Source organism: Drosophila pseudoobscura, chromosome X (genome assembly GCF_009870125.1).
Source record: "Drosophila pseudoobscura strain MV-25-SWS-2005 chromosome X, UCI_Dpse_MV25, whole genome shotgun sequence".
NCBI lineage: Eukaryota > Metazoa > Arthropoda > Insecta > Diptera > Drosophilidae > Drosophila > Drosophila pseudoobscura.
Genome location: NC_046683.1, coordinates 12,049,786 through 12,076,917, shown reverse-complemented (window position 1 = coordinate 12,076,917; position 27,132 = coordinate 12,049,786). Strand labels below are relative to the sequence as shown.

Below are 27,132 nucleotides of genomic sequence, written 5' to 3'. Positions count from 1 at the left end.
AGGCAAGCAGCGGAAATCAGGAAACTGCCAGAATGCATCTCAAATGCACACATTTCAATGCGCACTGACGGCGACACTGACAGCGCCACTGACAGCGAGACCAGGACCGGGCCCCACCACTCCACCCAGCCATCGCCAATATGTTTCGCTTCCACAAAACAGTCGAGTGGCCTAAATGGGGGAATGAATCGAACCAAACCGAACCGTACCGAGCCGAACCGAAGCGAGGCTGAACTTTACAGAAACTGAACAAACAGGGAGAAACGAATTCCATGGCGCCCATTTAATTTCCTGTTCACGACAGCGCCACTTGCCAGGAAGAAAAAAAAACAAAAATCTGGCAAGGGGAAGGGGAGCGGGAATGAAAATGGGAGCGGAGAAAGACAAGCATTGGAGCATTGAATTCCAAACGGTCGTACACCGTAATATATGAAATCGTACTCTCATTGAAATGGTCGTCGTCGTCGTAGTCGTCGTCTGTGTAGACACAGTGGCGGGAGCAGGACCCCCTACTGCCACAAGGATATATTTATCGTAATGGTGTCTGCAGGCTAGTTATTCGGTGGAACAGAGCAGGAAATGTTTGAATTTATTGGGAACATGTTCCCTGCTAATGGAACTGAGGAACACACTTGCTGTGAGGCCCCGTTCTGGAATATCAGTGGAACGAAGAGAATGGGAGACTGAGCGGATGCTGCATATTGAGAGCAGGGTTCTACGACTCTAAAACAATATTCTATATCTATAAAGATTCAAAGATTCGAATGGAATTTCAAACATATCTCCTGCAGAACTACTGCCAAAGTGTTTTGTACCAGTTCTAGACCGGGGAGGGTCCAGTATCTTCGGTTATGCAATCGATTGAGCCACTTGAACCCAAAATGAGTTATCGTATGCTTTTCCTTAGGAATGTTTCCTATGGATTCTCCTGCTCTGCCCTGTTCTGGCTGCTGGCGCTTTGTGTTGCCAACATTTCTGCTTTTCTCAGCCGAATGCCAATGTCATAGCCCCCGGCAGGGAGGTAGGAAGGTGGGGCGGCTCAGGGAGGTTGTGGTTCTGGTTCTGTTTCTGTTTCTGCCCAACAACAGATGATGAAACTCAATCCACCTTCTCTTTCGTCCCGTGGCCCCATCGCTTGGCTTCTGCTCCTTTGAAGAGGCTCGTGAAAATCGATACCCACCCAGGCCCCAGTTGTATGTGGGAGTGTGTGTGTTGGAGAGCCCAGGTCTCAGTCAGAGATAAACCGAATTCTAGGCCAATTAAATTCGGATTTTGGCCTGCACATGCTAACCGCCCACACAGCCCCACACACTCGTTCATCATTTTCTGTTCCCAGTGGCCTCTGGCTCTGGCTCCTACTGCGGCTTCCACTGCCACTCTCTCGAGTGTCAATTGGTGGCATGAACTTTATGCATCTCCCCTTACAAAGGTGTGTGTGTTCTAGGGTGTTTTGGGTGTCTCCTGTGGCCAAAGGAATGCCAAGTCCTTGACTACTTCACTTTTGGCTAATTTTCGAGTTTAAAATTGAGAAACTTGACGCCGCATTTGTGTCTGGATCACATTGCTTACAATTCCAAAACACTCTTGCACTCAATTTGTTCAATTTAGGTTTAATATTAAGTTCTAAACTCTATTTCTATTACGACGAGTGCCAGGGCCTCTCAATCAGCTTCCTCAAGGAGGGAAAAACAGATTAGAAAACCCCCTTGTACTGCATCGAGCCGGCATTCCTTCTCATGCACTTGACATCAAGTCATACAAGGAAATGTATGGTAAAGGAAAAATAGAAGAGCTTATCGTAAAATTTATTCAACACTTTTTGCCTTTCCTCGGCTTAAATCGAAACGCAAACAGAACTTTTTTTTCGCCATGCAGTTGATGGAATGAGAGTGTAAGTATCAATGTGTGTCCCTCAGAGCCTGTGCAATCCTTAATCCGCTTCGAACATGGCTGGATAGCAAATACACAGAAGGCAGAAGCATTTCTTTCTCGTACGCAGCCGCAGGAGGGGTTTACCTCAAACCTCAATCTGCTTTCTCATGCAGTTGATGCCCGCCCATGTCATTGGAATTGGATTGGAATACTCAGGCTGAGGCTGATGGTGAGTCTACTGTTGTGGGTCTCGGCTGTCGGCTGTCAGATGCCGGCTGCCGGCTAATGCCGTGTTAATTATTACCAAAAAGTGTAATCACATTCCTCCCCCTCTGTGGCCTGGCCACTCTGTGGCTGAGGAGAGGATTTTTGAGAATTCATTGACTCGGGTTCCATGCGCTCCTTCTCCTTCTGGGCGAACCTGCTGCCCAGGTAAAACTGTTCCTTGTCGCGACCCTTTTGCTTCTCGTCCAGACGCCTCAAGAGATCCCGCCTATCCACCAAGGACATGATGTCCTGGCAGTCTTCAGATGGCTGACAGAAGGTCCACGATCCAAATATGGTGTCCACGCAGCCGCAGGTGCGACAATAGCCGACAAAGTTGCCCACCAGATTGGACTTTACCTTGCGGAAGGCCAGCGAGACGGGTCCCCCCTGCATGCTCAGGGTGTGCCCCGAAAAATCCCAGTCGTCCAGGTTCTCGACGATGACATGGGCTCGTGGCGGCACCGTTTCCTGCACGCTGACATTGACCATCAGGTCGGACTGAGTGAGTTCCTCTTTCTCAGAGTCGGCCTTGTCATTCGGCTGGGATGGATTAATCTTCACGCACTCTCGCCGAGATTTACCCAGCTTGGGGCTATAACAGGTTGGCTTCTGTTCTCCCTCGGCACTCTTGCTTTTCTTAGGAGTTTGAATGTTGATCCGCACGCCCAGCACAAGGGACTCCCAGGAGCCATTTATGTCGCAGGGTGCACCTGTGCAAGAGAGAGATATTCAAGGCGATTGCGATCGGTAGAGAACTGATGGCTTACCATCTGCTGGATCGGCAAAACAACAGGACAAATCGGCAAGGTCCTTTTCGCTGCCGGTAACGTTGCTGCATTTGCTTTCCTGCAGGGTGTCCAAACGCTGCAGGATCTTGTCCAGCACTGGGCCCAAGCTGGTTGGATCCTGTGCACTTGAATCGGTTTTCGATGGTCTCTGGATCGGCGGATCCTGTGCGGGCTGTTCCTGTGGCTGCGGATCCTCTATAAACGTCTCTAGTGGTAGCTTCGATTTCCGGAATGCATTTAATGTTAAATTCCCTGCCTGGCCACCGCCGATCTGGTCTCCTTTTTTGAGAGCGTCATACACTAGAGCAGAGCTTTTAAAAATAGCAACCACTTACCCGAACCCACATTCGAACCCATAATACACTCCATGGGTGACATATTCATCTGACTGCCCATATTGTCCATCAAATCCTCCCCGATCTGCGGCTCGGAGCCCATGTCAGCTTGATTGGCTAGTTCCTCGGGGAAGGACACTGGGTCATCGGGAGCTGCGACCGCGTACCGCTTGGATGGTGAATGCCCGGGTGCCAGGCCTTTATCTATCACTTCCTTCCACCAATCATGTTTGGAATGCAGGCTCTGCCTTAGGCTCTGCATCTGCCTTTGGTACGTATCGATGAGGCTGTACAACGACGACTGTTTGATTACAAAATGGATGGGATCGGCCGCGGGGGAAGGACGTGCTTTGAGTCCTTTATTTTCGTTGTGCTGACGCGCTTTCTTTGTCATTTTATGGGGCTCTGAGCTCAGTCCCGGCTCGACCAGTGGAACCTCGTTCCAGATGAGCTGACGGCTCCCCGACTTCGGCAAGCAGTACGGCTTGAGGCCGCCGTTCAGCTCCGGAACTCCGGATAAATTATCCACGACCTTCTGCATGGCCTGTTTCTTGGTCTGCACTTGGTCCTGATCAGCTGCCAGCATCGCTGGCTTTGAATTTTCACAGCGACATGAGTTCATATCATTCCACTCCATGGGGGAATTCCCTTCACTAGTGGCGGGGGACTGATCGCTGAGCGCATGGGAGAATATTCTCAGGTAGTGGTCATAGAGGCCCCCCGTGTGGTCGGACGGTCTTCGCTTGCTCAAGTCTTTCAGGATGCGCTTGAAAGTAGTGGCGGTCCTCCGGGGATCCACTTGATCGAGAAGCTTGTCTGTGGCTTCACCAAACCGGCCACTCAATGGATCGGCTAGCAGGCAGTCACTGCTGCTGGTCAGTTTTGGCTCCGTCTCATCGCTGATGCTCTTCGCGAGCTCGCTTACCACATCACTCTGGTCCAGTCGCTCAGCCATATTCACTAATTCGATCAGGGCACTGACCCTACCCATTCCGGGCATCGCTAAAGTCCATGGCTCTGTCTCTGGTTCTGTCTCTGTCTCTGGCTGTGTCTCTGTCTCTGTCTCTGGTTCTGTCTCTGGTTCTGTCTCTGGGTCTGTCTCTGGGTCTGTCTCTGTCTCTGTCTCTCTCTCTGCCTCTGGCTCTGCCTCTAGCTCCGTCTCTCTCTCTGCCTCTGGCTCTGCCTCTAGCTCCGTCTCTGGCTCTGGCTCAGGCTCTGCCTCTGTCTCTGTCTTTGGATATCGGCTTGAGGCAGGGACAGGACCTTCGGCCAGGTCCTCGCTGTATCTCTGTTTCGGCTCGTACTTCCGCTGGGCCGCCTTTGCTGCTGCCTCCAATCGACTGGGCATCGTTTTCATCTTCAGTATCAGCATGCCAACGGACTCCTTCCCATCGGAGCTCCGTTCGCTTTCTTCCTTTGACTTGGAGCTGGGCAGTCGGCCAAAGTACTTCACGGACTGTAGAGTATGCTTTTCCGCAGCAGCGTATTCGATGGGATGGTGTGCCGGAGATACATTCCATTGATTGAGCGGCTCATCCACATCCTCGCTGTCCCTGTCGCTTACATCTTGCTGGTACCTCAGCCAATCCAGATAGGCATCGTAGAGTCGCTGAATATGCATCCGCCGATCACCAATGTCCCCCGTCATTCGTCTCCATCGGCCGGTCTCCTGCTGATGATGTCCATCCTTCGTCTGGTCCTTGGGCAGGCTGGCGTTTGCTGCGGCGAGGAGTGACATTACAAGAAGCAAGCCCCACGTGAAACCCGCTCGGGGTCCGTGCTCCTTTTCTCTCAACATATTCACGGCAACTTTTCGTTTCAATATTACTTGTATATCGTATGACCAGTCAGGCCTTTTGTATCTGGTATATTTACAAAACGAGACGGAAAAGTACCGGCTTTCTGGTTGATCTTAGAGAAGTCAAATGGAGCTCCATTTTACAGACATTCGATTCCCCCCCCATTAAACATCAATGTATGTCATTGTACGACCAGAGAGCCCAGAAAAAGTGTTACAATGTTTATACGACAACACGATTTCATGAAATGCGTGTACCCTGTTTAGGTGAAGCATGTCCGATGACTTCATTGGACACGGAGGCTTTGCTTTAAGGCATCATTTTGCAAATATAATACAAATAAATATAATTTAATTATAATCTAATCCCCAATTCTGTACAAATTGAAATCGTTGCATTTCATGATGGTTTAATTGTAAAAAATCTTGTTTTTACCACTCCATATAAAACAACAAATATAAAAATAAACAAAATCTAAAAACAGACTATTAAATAATAAAATAAATAAAAATACAAATTCATTTAAAATATGATAAATTTCCCAATACGGTAAATACTTTGTTAAATAGATTAATAATTAATAATCCTTAAAAGCAAAGCTATCATGTATTTACCAATATTTATTAATTTTTAAAGATGAAGCAGTTTTTATTCCAATTTTTGGCTTAAGAAATGAAATATAAAGTAAATGTATCAAAATATATCAAAAAATGGGCTTCCGTATAAACGAAAGAGTATGTAACAAGCAGGACACACACATAAAGGGACCACCAAGAAAGCGCAAAGACGAAGAAGAAGAAGGAGACGAACCAACAACAAAGTGACAAATAGTTGAAGAAGAAGTGGCAGCAGAAACAGTCACAGAAGCAGTAACAAAGTAAGATGAAAGAAGGAAGAAGCACCGCGAGGTGGAGGAATCGACTTGACTCGACTCGAAATGTTAGATATGGGGTACAAAACGGATTATGCAACTCCTGCCTTGGCATCGGCGGCGGCACACAGTGTGGTTACCCCATGAGAATGATGACGATGATGATGATGATGATGATTATGCCACAGTATAGGGGGCACGGCAAAAGTACAGAGGGAAGGCCATGATTGTCGGTTTGAATGGGACACACACACACACACACAGCACAGCACAGGCACCAGGGCACAGACATAGAGAGAGCGAAGCAACTTTTGCAAATTATACAACAGGCAAAAAAAAAAAAAAAAAAAGAGTCCCACAGAGCAGACACAATGGCCTGGCCGGCTGCCTGCCCCTCAAAATGGATGGATACCCGGCAACGAATGTCAGCCCCCGAAGGGGAACACGGTGGGAGGGGCGCCACACTCAAGCGACAAGCTGCGACCGTGACTGCGCTGCTCTGCTCTCCTCTGCTCGGCTCTCCTCTGCTCTGCCTGGGCTGTGTTTGACCCAAATCCTATGCAATATTATCGCTCTCTCTTCTGGGTGTCTTTCGTTGTTGTTTTTCCTTCCCTGTCAAGTGGAAATAATTTCAAGCCAAAAGAAGAATAGAAATGAGAGACAACAAATATCGATTGGACGATAGGCAGGCAGACCGGAACAACTACTAACGGGATCCTCTTCCAGTTCGATAAGTTCTTGGAATTGAACTTCTGATACGGTAAAAAAAAACAAAAAACACTAACAATTCATCGATAATTCAATACTTAAATAAGCCATCGTACATGGAGGATTGTTGTCCTTTTAATTCTTTAAAGAATAATCATGCTTAAATGGTATTTTATATTATAATCTAAGTGTGGCACCAAATTCAAGATCGAAAATACTTGTTGATGGAGGATATGTCCCAAGGAATATCCCCTGCTCTTACACTACTTATCATCTAGTAGCTCTTACAAACAAACTTATACCTTAACCTTTAGTTGATGCCAATCGTAACTATTGATTGGAGGGGCGGTGGGTATTGATTACTCACCTAACAGCGCTTGAAACAAGCGAGACTTAAATATGCGTATAACGCGTTCGATTGCAATACGCAGCGCTCGATCCTGCGGCTCGGAGAGTCGGGCATGGTAGTCCTCGAGCAGTTCCAGAGCACGATGAGCTTCTGCAAAGTGATCAAAGAGTGAACAAATCGAGTTGAGTATAATATAAATAAAAGGCAATAAAAAGGTCTGTAGATAGATGTCATGGGATCCCAATAACCAATCCATAATTAGAGCTATTCTTCTTCCCAATGTTTCCCGTCGGTTCCTTAACCCTTCCTTATTCCCTAGTTTTTCTAAGAAATTTTCATAGTATCTTTTGTTCTCTATCCCCAAATCGTGTATCCGTACTTTGTATATCCGCAATACGTTCGTCCTCCTCCTGGCTCTGGCCCATCTCCAGTCCGGCCTCGCCAAACACCGTTGACCAGAAACCCCGCTGCTCCGCTGGCATTCCAGGCGCTGCCGGTGGATGAGAGGATCGCTGCTTTGGCTTCGGCTTGGTCTTCTTGGGGGGGCTAAGCTGCTGCAACTGATGTTCGGACTGCGACTTCTCCAGGTTCTCTCGCTCCAGGGTCTCGATCATGGCCCGAAAGCGTCTCAGCTCCATGCGCAGGCCCTCGGAGCTGTTGCGACTGGAGGAGGAGGCGGATGCGGAGGCGGACAGTAGCAAACGGGAACGGGCGGCTCCTGCAGAGGGTGCCGCCTCCCACTCATCCCGCGAGGCATCGCTCTCGGACTTCTCAAAATAACCGGACTCCACATCCGGTGTCCGTTGCTCGGCGGCTGTCGAGGAGAGCACGTGGCCGTACTCGAGAAGATCCTGTGCCGAGTAGAAGCATTCGATCGACTCGCGTACACTGTCACGCAGCGAGGAAGGACATTTCAGTGGCTCCTGTTCCTGTTCCGGTTGCGGCTCTGCACTCTGCTGGACGACTGCAGGTCCCTCCTCGCTCACAAATGATGGTCTGGCCGGGGAGGGCTCAGCAAAGTTGACATCGATTTGTTCTTGAATTTCTATGGCTTCCTCATCAGTTTGCAGCAAGACAACCACTGGGGCGGCTGTGGGTTTCTCCTCCACCTCCTTCTGCACTGGCAGCAGGGACTTCTCCTCCTCTAACTCTGCCTCATCATCGGCTGGCGAGGAATCCTCCTCCTCCTCATCATCATCGTCGTCGTCGTGAAAGGTCTTGTCGTCGCTGCTGAGCAAACCCTCGTTGGGATCGCTGCTCTTCTCGCGCTCAGAGCCCGAGTCCGTGTCCGAATTCATGCTCAAAGAAAGCCACCTCTCTACAGGTCCAACCACCGCACTGGACTGGTTCCGACCGCCAGTGTTTTGCTTTATAATATCCCATATACCGCCGCAAATGGGTGTTACCCTAATAGGCCCCAATAAATCAATAAAGATTGACTAAAATTACGTAGGCCCTTTCAACTGAATGCTCTTCTTACACAGTTCTTCTCCTCTGCTCGCTATTTAAGTATAGTTTCGTTCTTCTCTTTATGCTCGCCCCTTTCAGGGTCAGGGGTCATTTCTACAGCAAGTTTCTACGCCTGGGCCCGTCATCTGTCGCATTGCCAAAAAAAATTAAACACATAATTTATTATTATAGTCGCGAGTCCCACAAATTTTGATTATACACGGACATTATAACAAATCAAAATGCACAAGATACTTTTTACTACTACATATGAAGATACATATATAGAGTGTATATATCTGTATCGGTATATCTGTGGCAGCACGCGTCAGACACTGCCGTTGACCTTCACTGTACATTTGAAGAGAGCAGACTGCTGCCCTCAGAAACGAAATATATTCCAAATCCAATCATAGTTTTACTCCAAGACGTTGTCCAGCCAAAGCCTCAATAAAGGGTCTTATCTTGTCTTCCCAGATAGAGGATTCTGTGAGCATTATATGAGGTATCATGATCATGATCTTTCCAATCAATCTTCAATGATCTTTCGAGCACAATACGGGTCTTGTGTTTTTGCAATTCTTGGGCATTCTCTTTTACAGAATTCACTTGGGCTTCTTCAGTCCCAAGAACCAACGTGCCTTGTCATGCACACGTCATGTATTGTGTTATTGAGTTCTCGTGCCTGCGGTTGGCTATAGAAAAAAAAACTTCGGAGCTATGAAAGCTAGACGTCTTATTAGAGGGACTTTTCTTGTCTTCCCAATTGAATGTAGAACGTTTCTACGATTCTGCGATTTATTTCCACCATTGCATTTATCAGGCATTGAAATTGTAATTGAATACTCTTATTGACTTTTCTGTTTCCCTTTTATTTCTTTTTTATTTACAATTTCTTGATGCTTTTGCTTACTGAAATTCGAATGCGCGTAAACAAACGATCGGAAATGATCGGAAATCTGATGCCAAGAAAAAGAAGGAGAAAACATCGATCGAGACGGGGGACCAAGACCAAGCCAAGTGCTTACTCAGAATTTGGAGAATGAATTCGAACGAGTGGATGAGTGTTTGTTTGGAGGGGGAATCAATTAGGGCCGCCTAAAAAACATATTCCTTTTTAGTTGCCGAGAAAAACAGCTGTCGAAACAGCTCTTGAAACTGTTTTTGTAAAGAGGGCATTTAAAGCTTTAATTATTTAACAAGCCTGCGTGGTTTGTGTATGCAAACAAAAAAAAAAACCTCAATTAATTCGATTAAAATGGTGGAAAAAACAGTCATCAGGGAATAAAATATGCTACGAAATGTTTATCATTTAATTTTTATGAAAATTGACATGTCATTTTAAGACCCTAATTATCACAAGCTAATATTTACAAACCACAACAAACGTGTCTAATGCCCACATACTTTTCTATATCTACATGTGTATATCCTTTTTGCTGTAGAAAACTTTGAGTGAAACGCCACCCACACACATTCTGTACCAAAACCCACATAAGCTTGTTTTCGGATAGAAGAGGGGATTACTGCACGGTTCCTCACCCCCCAAATCCTCCCCTCTTCACTCTAGGGTAGAGTGCCTGCCACAAACTGTGAATGGACTTTCCAGGTAATACTCTCATAGAGACCGCGAGAGAGACAGGGAGAGAGAGGGAGAGAGAGAGAGAGCGAGATTCCCGGGAATGATGAAAACCATCAGAGGAGCTCTCCAGATGGATACGATAGGATGCAAAACGAAAGGGGAACATCAAATGGAAAAAGGAAAACGGCAACAACATTTCGTGGTGCCTCATTTCGCTTACCTTGCTTTTTCACTGGCATTCTGTGGCTGTGGCTGTTGCAGTTTCTGCTATGGCTATGGCTGTGGATAGTGGTGGCTGTGGCTGTGGCTCTGGCAGCGGCGGAGGCGGAGGCGGTGGTGCAGCAGCAGGAGCTTTGAGTGTAGTCCAATGCTGCCGTTATCTGTATAGCGTATGCCGTAATTTTGAGTATCTTTTCTTTTCCCTTCCTCGGTTTGTATCGTATTCGTCGTATGTGGAGTGGAGTGTGGTACTTATCGAGATATACACATTAATATGGCTTATTCCTCTCTTTTTACGATTATTGAATTAATTTCGTGTTGCACGCACCACTCATTCCATGAATGAAAGTCGCTATAGTGTTTTTATGTACAAAATATGCCGTGTCGTTTTTTGTTTTTTGTTTTTCTTTTTTCCTGTTGGTTTTGTGGATTTCTTTCAGTTCTTGGTTGTGTTTGGTTTTGTATCTTTTGTGTGTGCGTTCACGGTTTCTTTCGGGAGTCCTTTTTCACATATAAGCTCTCTATCTCTCGCTCTCAGAGATCTCTTCTGGCCATTACACTGTACAACAATACACAAACAACAACAACAACAACAAAAACCACACTACGTCTCTGACGGCAGGCACTCAACTCTCATGCATTTGATCGATCCTTTCCTTTTCGATTTTTGCTTTGATTTTGCATGAGGATTTCACTTCATTTCCGTCACCATCTAAAAGGCAAAGGCATTCTATTTTTTAATTAAGTATTTTCTATATTGTAAAACATAAAACAAAATTAAAACTCTTTCCGAGGACAGAGCTTAAATAAACTATTTCTGTTCTGTTCGTTCTGCTTGAGATTTGTACAATATTTCACTATTGAGAGAACATAGCATTGCCCCTTGTAGATTGTGGATGGTAGAACTGGTAAATCATCAGTAAAACGAATTAAACATGAAACCCAATTATTGTTCAATGAAAACATCATCCTATGCTGTACAATATGACACTCGTAGCCACCACAAAAGGCTCTTGTTATTGTTTTGTTTACTGAGAATCCGTTGAAAAGGGAAGCTTGAAATTTCCACGAATGGTATTCATATGATACATAGGCAAATGCTAGAGGGCCTAGAATTACATTCCTGGAATTGTCGGAGTGGCTGTAATCCTCAATTCCAATTGAGGTTCGAGATCTTAAAGTTCTCGTCAACACAATGAGATATTCCAGCATTTGGGGGGAAATGTTTCTTTCTACTCAACAAATTGTATGCAAACAAACGCTAATGAAAATTAAACTATATTTGGCAAAGATTTCCACGCAAGAGTATCTTCAGGGTCTGCGATTTGTTCGGAATAATAAAATATTCTTTTGGATTGCTATTCCTTTCGATGTGATTGAAATCTGAAAAGATTTCATTCGATTTTGTGATTGTTTTTGAGTCTTATTTTCAATCAATAATATTTCAATTGGTTTTCAAGTTGTTTTCTGTGCTTTTTCGAGGCTTCAGGAACACACCGGCGATTGTATAATCATACAAAAAAAAAAAAAATACAACAAAAATTGCAATTTCTGACACACACACACACACTGGCGGTGGCAGTGGCACACCCATACAAATGCAATTTAATGCGCTTCCGATTGCATTTGTCTCGACGACAACGACGACGACGCTGGCGCTGGTGGCGACAGCGCAAACTGTATTTTGTATTTATTTAGACAGGGGAGAAACAGAGCAACCGGGGGGGGGGTCTGGGATTTGGGGTTTGGGGTTGGGCAGCAGGGAGCACTCATATTTTGAGAAAATGTCGCGTCGATGTCGAAATTCTCGGTCGTCCCGAACCAAAAAAAAAATATTTTGTTTGTCCGCGCGAGATCGTTTCACGGCGGCGGCTATTGTTGTGCTTTTGGCTTTTATTTGTATTCGTTTTGCTTGGTTTTGATTTTGTTTTCGTTTTTGGCTTTGGTTTTTTGTTTTATTTTATTTGCGTTCCGTTTTGCTTGCTTTTTCTTATATTTTATTATTTTCGTTTTGCTCCGATTTTACATATATATGTATGTATGGTTATGTATATGGATGTGTGTGTGTGTGTTTTTTGTCTGTTTTGGCTGCTCTAAATAATCTGTGTATGTATTTCACTCATTTTCATACAGGAGATGAAAATACAAAATTGCACATTTGTTTGGACGGAAATTTGAAAATGTCATGTTCACGTTTTGGGCAGAAAATTCAACATTTCACAAGCACGTTTGATGGCACCGTTACTTGTTACATGCACAGGTGCAATCACACGTCGCAGACACCGCTCCTTTACACACGCTCCTCAAATGCTCAAAGCTCACACCCTCGCCCCCTCACCGAAAAAAATGACTGAAGCAACGGTGCTTTGCTCTAGCTTCTGCTTTTTCTGCTTCTGCTGCTTGCTGCTCAGCTGCTTCTTTCCGCTCTCTTTGTCGGTGGTCTCTCTCACGAGAGAGCGAGCAAACGAACAGTTATTCTCGGTCGGTCGTCGTTTGTTTGCCCAAAGGCCTGTATGACACTTGCTTTACAATATTGACCGAATGGATAAATGACTATAGGTTTTCTTTTGCAGAGCAAATAGCTTCTTAACCCATGGAATGTTAACTGAAATATTTCATTCAAAAAATTTTAAGAGCCACCTCCATGGATGTAATGGTATGTCCAATCTATACGCTTTTACGTGGGGTAACATTTCACTGACAGTTACATAAGTTTAAATTTTTAAATTGGAAAATTCTTCAAGCTCGAATTTCTATGAAAAAGTGTAGTTTTCACCAGATGGAAATATGCAAATTTTTTTTTCGCACTCCGAATAAAGTACTAAGTGAGTGTCATACGGGCATTACAATTAGCGTTGCATGTGTGCGCTCCCGCGTGTGTTTGTGTGTGAGTTTAATGGATGCCTGCTCCTCCTGTATTAGAGTTGATGGACAAGACAGTTTGAGAGGGTAGGGAGGGAAACCTTGCCTTGGCTAATGTATTTTAGCTTCATTATTAGCTGGCTCACAGGCACTAGTAAAAGCACTAACGCCAACACACACACACACACACACTAAGAAACACACACTAACACGCAATCCCCGACAGGGACAAAGTCACTTTGATTAATATTGTGACGCATATTACTTAAAACAATCGAACCGCCAGTGAGGTCAATATACACACGGCAGGCACTGTGGCTATCAAGAGCAAGCCAGCGAGAGAAAGAGAGACACAGAGAGAGACATAGAAAGAGAGAGAGAGGGAGAGAGCAGTCCAAAGAGATGCCACGAATGAGGGAACAGGACAGCGTGCAATAACAAGAATAAGAAGTAGAGTAACGACGATGGCAACGGTAAAGTTCAATCACCTTTTGAGGCATTACGGTCCTTACCGGTTATTACGGTTATTATTATTATTATCCTCCGGCAATGCTATAAATCATAAATGAACTACCGTTTCATTGTGTACATACGTACATACATGCATACATATGTACATATGTATGTAAATTTCCATACATTATGTACATACGTACTTATGTATGTGCGTCATTTGTTTGCTATTTTTAATGTGTTTTGGGAGCTCTTTTATTTAGATATCAGAACGGAAAACAGGACGTATAATTAAATGTGTCCGTGTGATGTGTGTTTGTGTGTGTGTATTGCCTATTTGTATGGTTTGCGCACTCACACCCACCAAAAAATACACGTGTGCTGCGGGAGATGCAGGTGCGGGCGCAGAAAAGTATGCTTCACACTTTCAGGACACCAGCAGCCCATATGCAATAATCAAACATACACACGCACACATATGTATATGTCTATTATTCGTTACACGGATTGACGTTCGCCTTTCCGCCTCCTGACCTTGACATGTCGCGTGGCTTGGTCGTTATCTGTGGTGGTGGCGGTGCTGGTGTTGCCACTGTCCGTCCATCCGACCGTTTCGTTAAAACCCGAAATTGGGTCGAACCGTAACCGTAAGCGTAAGTGTGTACGTAAGCCTTTGCCTCAGATACACGTAATTAATTATTGAAGAGAGTAGAGGGCCAGGAGAGAGACAGACATAGCGAGCATAATTATGCCTTTGCCGCCGCGTACCGCGCGCACGCCAGAACGCTACATTACTTAGTATTAGTGTTATTTATAGACCAGGCCACAAAAAAGATGAAACTGAATAATACATACATGCATATAAATATATATACATATGTACATAATGTATGCAAAACAGAGGAGAGAGAGAATGAGAACCGCTCTGCTCTTGTTTTATTGTACAATTTTTAATACAAAAATTTGGCGATGCTCTGCTCTGCTCCGACACGCACACTGATGGGTGATCTGTCTGTCTGCTCCTCCTACCCATACACACGTCCACATCCACGCAAGCATTGATCTCCTCTCACCCACACCAAGCAAAAAAAAAAATAATAAAAAAACACCGCTGGCTCTCCTCCCCGCTCACATATTCACCGCTGCTGATGCTGCTGTCAATCCGTTTGAATTATACACGCTCCACTGACACTGATGCAGCTTCAGCACAACATGAATGCCCATGTGTGCGTGCAATTGCAGTTTAAATACTAAATTCCACATAAATCACACTCCTACACGTGCAAAAATAAAGCTCACATATACCACATGAACACTGTGCTGGTTTTGCCGTTAAATTGCTGGCGGCGACTGACTGCAGTGTAACTGTCACCTTCTCTCTTCACACACACACGCACACACATACACATGTGCATGTAATTTTTTGATTTTCCTGGCTCTTTTTTTATATACGAGAACATATATTTGCGCTGCCGCACAGGCACAACATCCCTTACAATTACAACAACCCACACGGACATTGCATACACACAAACACACACACAACGTACATATGTATGCGTATTACATATATTCAAAAAAACCACGCACCGACTCTAAAAACAGTATACTGCGTGTGTGTGTGTCTCGCTCTACATATCCTGGGAGGACGACTCGAAACGGTGGAGCGCGTGTATCAAGGTGGGGGAGACCGACCTTTTGAATTTTACCGATTTTCCAGCATTCGATTACAGGATACAAGAGCCCGTTGGGAGCACTATTTACTATTTGCAGAAACACTCACAGGCAAAAGAACATGCGTTTGGCACAGAGCCTACCGCAGGGATGTTATCGAATGATATTGATATACATATATATCCTTTTCTGATAAATATCAAATCGGTATTTTTGTGGGATAGATATATCAACGGACTTTTCTGAATTTACGAAAAATTCGACATTATTTCTGCTCTCTGTTGTTGTCGCGGCTCCGAGTTTCCCCACTTTCGATATGGATATATTTGTGAATCGTATCAACGGAAATTTCTGAATTCAGGAAAAAAAATTTCGGCAAAACCACACGGTTGTTTACGTCCGCCGCGAAACAATTTATGCAATTAATTATTTATACAATGTCAACTATGATACTTACGACATGGCAACTACGCAGTATCTACACATTTGCTACATAATGGGAGGAAAAAGAGGGTATGGCCAAGAGGCAAACCCCCCAGAAAAGCTAACTCATGCTAACTCCACCACTTTTTCGCAATGTACCTGGCCGCTTTTGTCTTCGATGTTTATTGTCCTCACTAGCGAGGTGAGGTTCGTACGAAAATTGCAATTTTCTTCGGCTGTTTTTGCCTGTTGTCCATACCCTTTGTTATAGCTCATTCACAACTACGACTCATTTTTTCGTCTTAGGAGAGAGCACTTATCGATGAAATGTTCGAGTTAGAGCTGTCAAACCATCGAGGGCACTATCGACAGTATCGATTTTTTGCTTTCATCTCTACTTTGATTTTGTCCATGTAACGGTTCAGGGCTTTCAAATTTGACTACATATGTATGTATGTATTAGAGATCTGCATGGCTCCATGAATGCATTCGAATTGAATTAAGTTTAATGAGTGCGACGCATACAATGAATCTAGTTTATATGAATGCGAGTGATTTTTGGCTTCATAGTTTTCAGCATTCAGTTGTATGAGTTAAAATAAATGCGTACCACGCAGCGACGGAATAGACTCAAACATTCGAATATTCGGGAATATTGCAGAAAATGAATTCTACATTCTACATCTACACTACATTTCGAATTGAGGTTCGAGTTCGCTCAACCGGTTCGATCAAACCAAATAGCGCGTAGAAACTCTCCTCTCTCTCTCTCGGCTCAAACGGAACAAATTTGGCGGGTTTTTTGAAATTACAATATTCGAGCCGACTTCACATCCGATTTTGTGATTGTTGGATCTGCATCAAAGATTTAATGTGTCGTAAGCAGCAAAGTTATGATAAGAAAAGTTTAAATCGCCAGCCCTGTCAGAGTCAGTAAATTCTCTGTAAATTCTGTGCCGTGGAGTCCAAGGGGCACATCCGTTCACTCGGCACGATCATTACCGCTGCGGAGCATGGAACAGAGTTGGGTTTGGATATGGGCCCTCACTTAAAATTAGCCAAACGCAACGCCTGGCACGAGAAGAGGCAGCAGCTGTACAAGTGCTCCGATCGGGCATGATCGGCGACTGACAGGAACGATAATCAACCACTAACAACCTCGCTGTCCGATCAAAATAAGAAGTCTACCCTAGAATAAAAGAACTCAAAGCAAACCGAACTTCTTACTCCCGACGTTATACAACAACTCTAAATGGACGTAGCGTACCACAAACCCCAAGTCAAAAGGTAGCCTTTATTATGTTTTCATTCCAAATAACTTTAAGCCAACAACAGAACCATATATTTATGTATATATTGTTATTATATACGGGGCTATAGAACACTGAAGTTGTACAGGCGGCTTTTGTGGGTCGTCGACGTCGTCCCTCCAATGGCTCACAGGCATGGCACGGCGGCTGGCAGAGGGGAAAATTAGCACCGGCTGCTGTCTAGGCATTGAGAGGCGTGTCCAATTTGTGGAATATTGCCGGGTGAACGGAAGGGTTTGTTTTTTTGGTTTGTAAGGGGAGTACATGGGTCTGCGGGTCCGTCCAACCGAAGACACATCAAAAAAATTCTTACATGGTAATTTTTTAAAAATAGTTTTAACAGTAGGACATTGGATGCAGCAGCCGCAACACAGAGACAGTCCTGTCCATTGGGTCGGCTGTCGGCTGCCAAATGGATGCTTCCTCCCGCCTTACATGTCGTGCTTCTGCAGAATCTGCGCGAAGCGCTGTGTGATGAGGAGCGATGTGTCGATGAAGCGGTCCACGCAGTTGCTCAGGCACGTCTCTGTGGCGCTGTCCAGCTTGGCGCTGGGCTTTCCAATGCACTTCTCCCAGCAAATCTCGTTGAACTCGTGTATCTGTGGGTTTGGATTGCCATTTTTCACATTTTGTTTGATTTTTGATTACATTCCGCTGTCGGTCTTGGGGCTCCAGTGGGTGGTAACATACCTGTGCATTGACCTGCGCCTTCTGTTTTTCCATCATCAGAAACTCCTGCAGCTCTTTGTCGTTGCTGGTCAAGTCGGTCTCGAAATCAGACATCTTGGCTTGATTGTTGTGGGCGCTTCAAGTCGAATTTTCTGTGAACAAAATGTAGAGTTTTGTCACAAAAATTGAGTTTTTTGATTTGAGGTTATATAAATTCCGTCGTATGGCAGTAGATGTGTTGCCAAACTGTTGGCAGATCAGATGTTAAATACCAAGGCTGCTACGTATTAGTGCTGTAAAACGCCAGCTTTAACGCCAGTCTTGCAGGAAAGTGGGTCGTTAATCGGATAAAATTATGTGTTCAGGACCCTCAGATCTTAGTTATTTAGTAATCTTTAACCGAATATTAATAAGAATAAATCCTCAGTACATTTTTGGTATATTTTGAAACTGTGCCGTCGATATCTGGGGGTCAGACCGCATATCTTATCGGTCTTACCGCGGTCTTTCATACATATGTAGTATGTGCGTAGTTAGCGTGCTGTTACCATGTAAAAAAAAGATTTTTGTCGAAATTGTTGCTGATCCTTTTTGTTTAAGCCTTATTTAATAAATAATCCAATAGACCCTTGACACTCTTTTAGAAAAGTGATTCGTTACTCGAATAAAATTATGTGTTCAGGTCAAAGGATCCAAGCTAGTTGGTAATATTCAACCGAATATCAAAATAGAGGAATATGAGTACAATTAATTCATCAGTATGTTTTAAAACTGTGAGGTATATTTCGGTATACTTCTTATCGACAAGTCCACGGTCACACTGAAGACCAACGCTAAAAACAACATAAAACCTAAAAAATTAATAAATATTTTGCCGTGACTGGTGCTTTCATTCGCTTTATTGTGTCGCGTTGTGCGTTGTGGCTCGCGGTGGCTGTTGATAATGCTCTACCTCTTGCGCGCGCTTAGGCGATGCAATACAAATTAAACCCTGTGACCGGGAAAAGTAAATAAAGGAACGGCATCCATCCACGAATCGAACCTAATCTTTTTTTAATTTGTTTCTTGTGCTGTTTTGCTTTCGGTTTTCCGGTTTTTTTTTTATTGTTCGACTGCAGGTTCAAGCTAAAGTTAAAGTTAGTTCTGTTGACCCGATTCTATTTTGGGGCTCCGCGCGTATACCAAGTGCTGACGCTGCGCGTAAAGGCGGGCAACAGCAAACGGCCACGGTTCCCATTTTGGATGCAGAATAGTGCACAGTGTTCCACCGACGAGGACGAGGACCAGGACCAGAGTAGGGGACGCGAAGCCAGCTGCTGCCATGGATGACAGCAGCAGTGGGCGTACATCGCTGGGGGACAGCGCCAGCCTGACGACCACCTCCCTCCACAGCGGCACCTCCAGCCAGAGCATCCACCAGGATGATGGCCTTATTCACGTGTACAACTACAAGAGCAAAGAGTTTGAACGCTTCTTGCCGGACATGCTCTGCGAGGAGATCTGCACATTCATGTGCCGCGAACTGAAAGTCCTGCCCACGGCCCAGCTGCTCTTCGGCATACGCGAGCACCTCGGTACCCGTCGCTCGTCGCGTGCCCAGCTCCTTAGCTACGGCCACACTTGGGTCCTGCCGGGCGAGAAGCTGAGCTGCCAAGTCCGCTACTGCTTTCGCATGCGTTTCCGCGTGCCAGAGCTGGACAGCCAGCTGGAAAGGATCGATGTGCACAGCCATGAGTACCTCTACTGGCAGATGCGCTTCGATAACCTGCACGAGCACATCGCAGAGATCCGCTACCCAGAGCACAAGGAAAAGGTGACGGGGCTGGCCGTGATGGACATGCTGATCGACCTGAAGGAGAAGGAGTTGCCGGCCCGCTCCATCGAGAGCTCGTGCCGCCAGTACCTGCCCAAGAGTGTGTGGAATGCGCACTTCTTTTTCGTGGGTCCCAAGATCTGCGAGTATTTCCGCAAACTCAGCGAAAACTCCAACAACACGGCGGCCCAGCTGAAGTGGCACTACATCCATCAGATCTGCCACCTGGCCCCCACCTACATGACCGAGCAGTTCACGGCCGTGGTCGATCATTTGCCCAACGAGGATCCCCCCAGCGAGCCAGGGGGCGTCAGCATGTCCGGCGTCGGCAGCCATAGTGGGTCCAGCATGGCCAGCTCTACCTGCACATCCACCACCACGCTGACCACGGGATCTAGCTCCAGCACCAACACGCTGTCCACATTGACCGCCAACAACAACAGTCAAACGGCCAGGAGCAATGGGAAGCGCAGTAAATCGCGTGGAGGAGCCCAAAGCTCTGGCATCGATGTCTACGTAAGACTGTGGCCACACGATTCTCCCGAGCCGGGACTGAAGGTGGCGCGTGTTACATCAGAGGCCACGCTCAAGGTACGACAAACATCGTCTTCCTTCCCTTCCCGTCCCTTCCTCCGGGCTCCGCCACGAGACTGAGAGTCCGACTCTCGTTGCTTCTTCAATTAGCATTTGCGCTTGCAATTTTAGGTATTTTCTATATTATTTACTTGGCAAAACGTGTGCCCACCCAGGCACTCCCGGCTCTCCCGGCACCCAAGAACCAGAACCTGAAACAGAACAATCTCATTTACGGATATTTCAAAGATTTTTTGGTACTAATTTTGAATAAAATCGAACTGTGATTACTAGAGAATTAATTCGTTTCTTAGGCTCCTTCAAAACCCAAGACCGATTCCGGTTGAAACAACAACAGAAATATAATAAAGAATAGGCTTTAGAAACGGTAGGAACACACACAACCGATCCTTTTGGAGAAACAGAGATCACTAAATGGAATTAGAAGGTAGTAAATCAATCCTTTCGTCATGCACACGACATAAATGTAGTTTTTTTGGACTCGCGGCTAGTCTCTCTGGGACTATTCTTTAAGCTGGTTCTTTATACAACGAAGTAGAGTCCTATGGCAGTGCCTCTCGAGCGTTTCTGCCCAGGGTTGTGGCCTTGGTGTGGCTTGGTTCCATTTTGTAGTAGACTCTATATGTAACACGAGATTCGGGATGTGAGAAGGCAATAAACAGTCACAGAATGTTCTTAATATAACCCCAATAGAGTAGGGGAAGCAGCCTGGATCACGTAAATGCACTACGTTTCGGTATCAAAGATGGAAGGATGTGCCTCACTATGATCTTTATATTAGGCGATGCTTGTAGAAACAAAAAAATTAAAAGGAAGCCCAGGGCATAGCTGCAAAAACGACAGAACTTTTATGCTTCTTCTCTGTCTATATATATATATATATGTACTTATATGGACGCCCAATCGCTCTTCGAATCCCAGTAATTTCCTCAGTTAAAGCAAAGCCTGTTTCTAATGAAGAATATTTGCAAGATTTTCAAAGTAGTTTTCGAATTGAGGGCATATACGATTTCCGATCATTTAACGAATAATTGTAATCTTTAGGCGGTGTAAAACGGAAATTCATATATAAATAAATGCCCCACAGAGCCGCCTTATCATCGCAGAAACCAGAGTAGAGGAAGTCATAAAAACGACACCCCTATGGCATTTGTTGCATTTTTTGTTGTTGTTGTTTTCTTTGCAGTGGATTCCAGTGGGCGGCGTTGAAGGGATATTTATGATCTCGAAAATCAATGATACCGATGTACGTCTGGAAATTGTGGGCCTGCCCAAGGGCTATGTGATGCACTTTCATACCGAAAAGGAAATGAAATCATTCATCTCTTATCTGGGCATATACATCAGGTGAGTGGCCGACCATCCATCCATCCATCCATCCATCCCATCCATATTTTGTAAAATTCCCTTTTTACCACACAGATTGACTGTTAAATGGATGCAGGATCTGTGCCATTCGTATCGGACACCTTCGCTGGAGGAGCTTGGAAATCTCTGCTGCCACGGGCCCATTGGTGGCAATTATTCTCTGATGAAGCTGCACGAGCATGGCGACAAGTGCGGCAGCTACATCGTACGGCAATGTGATCGAGAGTACAATACTTACTACATTGACATCAACACGAGAATGTATGTGCAACGAGATAGCAGCAGGGCAGGGCCACCTGGACCTGAGGCTTTGTTATCTTATGCTATTTGTACACCCAAAGCTTTATCCTGCTAGACGCGCTTCTTTGAAACTCGATGCGGTGTTTGCTTGCCGCCGCTCATTTGTCAGACGTCTCGAACAGATCAAAGAAAATTATGGCTTAAAGCTTTCGTTACAGCACTTTATGTAATCTTGTTCACTTTGTTCATTTGAGTATGGCCCTTAATCTCAATTTATATCAGGTTTCTGCATATCAGAGGCTTCAGCATGATTGGAGGTCAACAAACGATTATTCGAGACCCTTTTGCATCGGAATCCCAGATTACAATATGGATTGTGTGGATTCGATAAGGCTCTCAACCGCACAGATTCTTTTTTAACAATCAAAGTGTAGACACCTAAATGTACCTCGAGAAAGAGAGTAGATGTTGTTTCTTCATTGGAAAACTTCTTTCAATTGCTCTGGGACTCGTGGAAGCTTGGGGTGGACCAAAGCGGTGTCCTGTGGGTCTGTAGTCTATAAAGGATTTCCTTCTATAAAGGAGGGATCATTAAGTACCCATTTTGAACAGTTCTCTTTTTATTTTTAAATTTATTTCTCCTTATGCTACCTCTCCAAGACCCTCTTTTTCTTGTAGGGAATTCCCGGGAAACTCAAGGAAGAAACAGAAAACAAATGAAGCCTAAATTATTGTGGAAAGTTTTACGGCATTGAAGCCTTTCTCTCGTTGAGCAGGTCATTGTACACCATAAACAATAGTCTTAAAGCGCAATATGAACAGTCATATACAGGACATGTTTTTTGTTTATTTACTATTCCCCTGCTCGGTTCCCCTGTTTTCCAATTTGAATCCAAACATTCTGTTCTGCATTTTCTAGCACCGGCCGAAACACCGACCATGAGCGCTGCAAAACGGAGACACTGAAGATCCTACGCAAGGACGGACAGTGGGTGCTCTGCTACCATGACGGCCAGCACCCGTTTCGGGATCTGCTGGAGCTGGCACAGTTCATACCGGCCAACAGTCCGGGCCGTCTGCGAGTGCCCGCCTCCAAGTACGACAAGCCGCCGTTGCTGCTGCTGTGCTTGCCAAAAAATCTGAAAGCCAAAAAGACTGACTTGGTGCTGAGCGAAGCGGAGCTGCAGCACCGCAATCCCCAGATCTTCAATCCCAAGACGGATCTGCAATGGTATCCAGGTGAGAGACCTACTCGACTAAGGGCAAAGCAAACCGAAACTGAGACTGGGAATTCTTATGCCGCTTGCAGACTCGATAACGCTCGGCGAGGATGGGATGATGTTCACGATGCGCGGCGATTGGATACAACAGAGTCTGGTGAAGGATGTGTCCGTGACGTTGAAGATGCTGAAGAACGACTGCAATATCATGGAGTTTTTCAAACTGGCCCAGACCTGGAGCCTCATCCAGTCGCCGCAGTTCATCAAGCTGTACGGCTTGACCCTCTCCGATCCATACACCATGGTGATGGAGTACTCCCGGTACGGGCCACTCAACAAGTTCCTGCTGGAGAAGCGGGATGCGGTGTCGCTCCACTGCCTGCTCGATCTGATGCATGGCCTGGTGCGGGGCATACACTATCTGGAGGATAACAAGATAATACACAGCTACATACGATGCAGTAATCTGTATGTGACCAAATTCGAACCAGAAAGGTTCATGCTCGATGCCAAGATCAGTGATCCAGGCTATCCGCGCCCCTACAAAGAATCTGAGTGAGTCACGATATCGCAATCAGGTTTACCAGCCACCACCAATCCCTCCCCCCACTCAGACAGCGTTTGAAAACTTACAATAAGATTTAACCCTGCAAAAATACCAGAAGTTGCAAGCTAAGAAGTGGCAAAAAGCTATGCCACTGGTATTTAATCAGCAGATCACTTAGCAACATAAATGTTCCCTGAAGTATTGACGTTCATCAATAATCTCTATAATTCGAGGGAACGCGGGTCGCGTCGGGCACGTGGTATACCATTTCAGCAGATTTGACCTGGGGCATCCATTAAAAGTGAAATTTTGATATGACAGAGATCTAGTGAGTGAAGCGGTAGACAGAGATAAGAACCAAAGCAATCCAAGAAACTCGCATTTTATTAAATGTCTATTGACTATTGACATGATGATGTTCTATGCTGATATTTATATGACTAAATGCGAGTACATGCAATACATTTGTTGCTAATCACACTTCAAATTTGACCCTCGCTCAAATGAATGGTAAATTCCCGTTGGCAGATTGTCAACTATTGATCTCAATATGGGCTACAGACGTCGTCTGTTTGGCTGATGATTTCATGAACTTTGATGTAAAAACCTATTCGAATAATTATGTATTTTGTTGGGGCGTTTTTTCCTTTTATCGCATTGTTCACTTAACTTTTGCCCCATCGACTGTAAGTTTTCAAACACTGTCGTTCGGTCATCAATTTAAAACCTGTTTATATTTTTGCCTGCAGCTCGGCCTGGATACCCGTGAAATACTATAATAATCTGCAAGCCGCCAAACTGGATCTGGGGACACAACTGTGGGCCTTTGCCACCACCATCTATGAGATATTCTCGCGCTGCCAGCGGGATCTGAGGACGGTAAGGCAGGAGGAGCTGCTGAGAAATCGCAGGCAGGACGGCAACATATTGCCACCAGTGGATGTAGAGTTGTGCCCCACTCTAATGTACGACACCATTATGGACGGATGGAGCGACGATGCGGAGAAGCGTTTCAGCCATCACGACATCTTTTCGCGTCTGGTTACCATGAAGTCGGAAATACAGCCCAACTATACGCTGGTGGCCGAGCCCATACCAAGTGAGCTCTGCTCCGTCCCTCTGCATATACACTTCCCATTTACGCAGGCAAATTTCTTTTTAGATGGAACAGAAATGCCAAATTACAATCAAGATTGTGTGAATGTCTTGGATGTTAAGAATATGCCGCAGGTCCTGCAGCTGGATGGCTGTCGGGTGTTTTATAGTCCACTGCATAATATTGGCAAGGGCCACTATGGCACCGTCTACAGGGGCACCATCGAATACGACGACCGGCGTCCCTCCGAGATTGTGGCCATCAAGAAGCTGAACACCATGCAGGTAACGCAGGACTTTCAGCGTGAGATCGTCATCATGCGCAATCTGGAGCATACGAATGTTGTGAAATTCAAATACTGGGACAACAACACCCATAGCATAATAATGGAGTATTTGGATGGCTCTTTCGATGTGTATCTACGCTACAAAGCCCCTGATTTGAACACAAATCGACTGCTAGGCTTTGCCATTCAGATAGCTCAGGTAGGTCGACGGTCAATTCTGGCATTAATTGTGAAATATTCATTCATTCCTTTGTTTGTCGATAGGGCATGAATTATTTGTCTGGCAAGGGTCTGATACATCGTGACTTGGCTGCCCGCAATATTCTGGTGGATCGAAAGACTCACATCGATCTGGACTGTGTGAAGATCTCGGACTTTGGTCTGGCACAGTTTGCCAACTCTGAGGGTTACTACATTGCCAAAAGCAAACGAGATATACCCTTCAAATGGTAGGTGTTAAGCCTGAAGCCCCGCCCGCCTGCATCTAACTTTCGACAACAATTCCAACAATAGGTATTCGCCGGAGGCCAATACTACCGGTAAATTCTCATCGTTTTCGGATGTCTGGAGCTATGGCGTGACGCTCTATGAGATGTTCACACATGGCGAGGCACCTAATCTGGTTCCGCCTCAGGAAAACGAAGTACATTTCACCGATCGCCTCAACAAAGGTGAAAGGTGAGTAAACTAATGAATTCAAATTGCTGACCATTGGCTATCTTCTATCGCCTGCGTTTTTGCCATGTTTCTGTCATTAGCCTCAATAATTTGAATACCTTAATCTGTTATATTTTTATGGTTGTAGATTACCCCAGTCGCCGGGCTGTCCAGATTTCGTATACAACGAACTGATGCTGCCCTGCTGGAATCCCGTGCCACGTGCCCGACCCACATTTAGTCAAATTATAGAGATTATTACTGCCCAAATAGGTAATAATGTGGCGGCCACGGGTACAAGTACAGCACCAACGGAATCAGAATCATGAATAACAGCACAAGCAACAGAAGCAGCACATCACTGGGGAGCCGGAGACGGAGCAGGAGCTATAGAAAGAGAGTCAAAACCACAAGTGTTCTGAACACTAAACTTTTTCTATGCTTTATATATATATGTGTGTATATTTACAGATTTATAGCTTGCTTGTAAGTAGTTAGCATTTTAAAGTGTACGTTTTGAAAAAACACAAAAACCGACCCCCACCCTCGCAATTGACGGAACCTCTGAAGGGTTCTTAATCGTAAATCGTTTATTTTTAATGCTTAATGTTTAATGTCTGCCCACCCTGTCCCCTTTATACTACACACTTTTTAGGTTCCCCCCAACCCCCACCCACCTCAAAATATTACTAAACAAATTCTCAATCACTTGTGTTATATTTTAGCAAACTTTGTTAAATATTGTTAAGCTTGTGCATCATATACATAGACATACATATATACCTATAGTCTTTTTTTAAATAATAGAGTATTTTATAGTGTTGTATTATAAACGAGACTCAATGTAGGAATGTACATAGATATCAATAATTTTAATTAGGCTTAAGCTTTAAACACGTGCAAATCCCAAAAATACGAAAAAAAACACACAAAAAACGTATAATAGATTTAAAGTTGCATATGTGATGGTTGTGTGTGTGTCTGTGTGCGTGCGTGTCCCGCATTATGTACGGGTGTTTATTGTTTCATGCGAAAATCCGAAGGCGAATGCTAATCTAAGATTAAGTAACAGAAATCTAAAACAAAACAATGTGCACATATAGCGTCTAAGGGATGTGTATTGTCAATTAATGTTGATGTCAATGCCATTTTCAATTAAAAAATATATATATAACTATACAAAAAAAACCAACAACACAGAAATAGAAAACGAATCAAAAATAAAATATCAAATATATTTACGAAAAAATGTATCGCATATACAAGCACCACCCACTGGCACAATAACTTATTATTGATTATAACTACAAGGATATGTCAAAAATAAATTACATTTCTTACGTGTTTAAAATATCTAAATGTTTTGCTTTGTGTCTCTGGATAGGATAGCTCTCCATAGATATTAATTGATGTGTTTTAAATTTCAGGAACGTTGCATTGCAGTGCCATGCCATAATTTGGGTTTATCTTTGAAAACAATTACGTATTACGAGTGATTGGTACTATTTGATACTCAAAGATTTATTTATTTAGTTATTTATACAATTGTAGACTAAGATAAACCGCAATGTGCAGCCTCTTGCTGTCCAATCGGCTTCCTACAACAAAAATATAGTATTTGGTGAGGCGCAATCGGTCCCAGTCTCGGAGAAAATATGCCGTGCAATTGTATTATTGTATT

At 44.7% G+C, this 27,132-nt stretch overlaps 4 protein-coding genes across 33 annotated transcripts in view; 1 reads left to right on the top strand and 3 right to left on the bottom strand.

The window, feature by feature from the left end:
- The window catches only part of dlg1 (discs large 1), a 47,026-nt gene extending 31,708 nt beyond the window's left edge, over window positions 1–15,318 (bottom strand). For 11 of the 30 annotated variants that reach the window (XM_033385288.1, XM_033385292.1, XM_033385293.1 and 8 more), the window contains exons 1-2: window positions 7,369–8,333; window positions 7,008–7,139 (exon numbers count right to left, since the gene is read on the bottom strand). In XM_033385288.1, coding sequence (XP_033241179.1) covers window positions 7,008–7,139; window positions 7,369–8,287 — 1,051 coding nt within the window. In that variant the 5' untranslated portion in view covers window positions 8,288–8,333. The other 19 variants (XM_033385300.1, XM_033385307.1, XM_033385322.1 and 16 more) reach the window with 9 other exon arrangements.
- On the bottom strand, window positions 1,785–4,331 carry LOC26533957 (uncharacterized). The gene is made up of 3 exons (XM_015186269.2): window positions 3,263–4,331; window positions 2,907–3,206; window positions 1,785–2,849 (listed from the first exon to the last, which is right to left on the bottom strand). Exons 1-3 carry the CDS (start codon window positions 4,260–4,262, stop codon window positions 2,173–2,175), a joined length of 1,977 nt encoding a protein of 658 aa, XP_015041755.2. The 5' UTR covers window positions 4,263–4,331; the 3' UTR covers window positions 1,785–2,172.
- Window positions 15,319–16,910: 1,592 nt separating the features above from the next.
- Tim8 (translocase of inner membrane 8) lies at window positions 16,911–17,888 on the bottom strand. The gene is made up of 2 exons (XM_001354844.4): window positions 17,652–17,888; window positions 16,911–17,560 (listed from the first exon to the last, which is right to left on the bottom strand). Exons 1-2 carry the CDS (start codon window positions 17,742–17,744, stop codon window positions 17,393–17,395), a joined length of 261 nt encoding a protein of 86 aa, XP_001354880.2. The 5' UTR covers window positions 17,745–17,888; the 3' UTR covers window positions 16,911–17,392.
- A 511-nt stretch (window positions 17,889–18,399) lies between these two features.
- hop (tyrosine-protein kinase hopscotch) lies at window positions 18,400–26,639 on the top strand. The gene is made up of 11 exons (XM_001354845.4): window positions 18,400–18,636; window positions 18,749–20,034; window positions 21,224–21,384; window positions 21,460–21,666; window positions 22,565–22,884; window positions 22,955–23,420; window positions 24,162–24,511; window positions 24,575–24,993; window positions 25,059–25,243; window positions 25,308–25,472; window positions 25,600–26,639. Exons 2-11 carry the CDS (start codon window positions 18,952–18,954, stop codon window positions 25,778–25,780), a joined length of 3,537 nt encoding a protein of 1,178 aa, XP_001354881.2. The 5' UTR covers window positions 18,400–18,636; window positions 18,749–18,951; the 3' UTR covers window positions 25,781–26,639.
- Window positions 26,640–27,132: the final 493 nt, after the last annotated feature.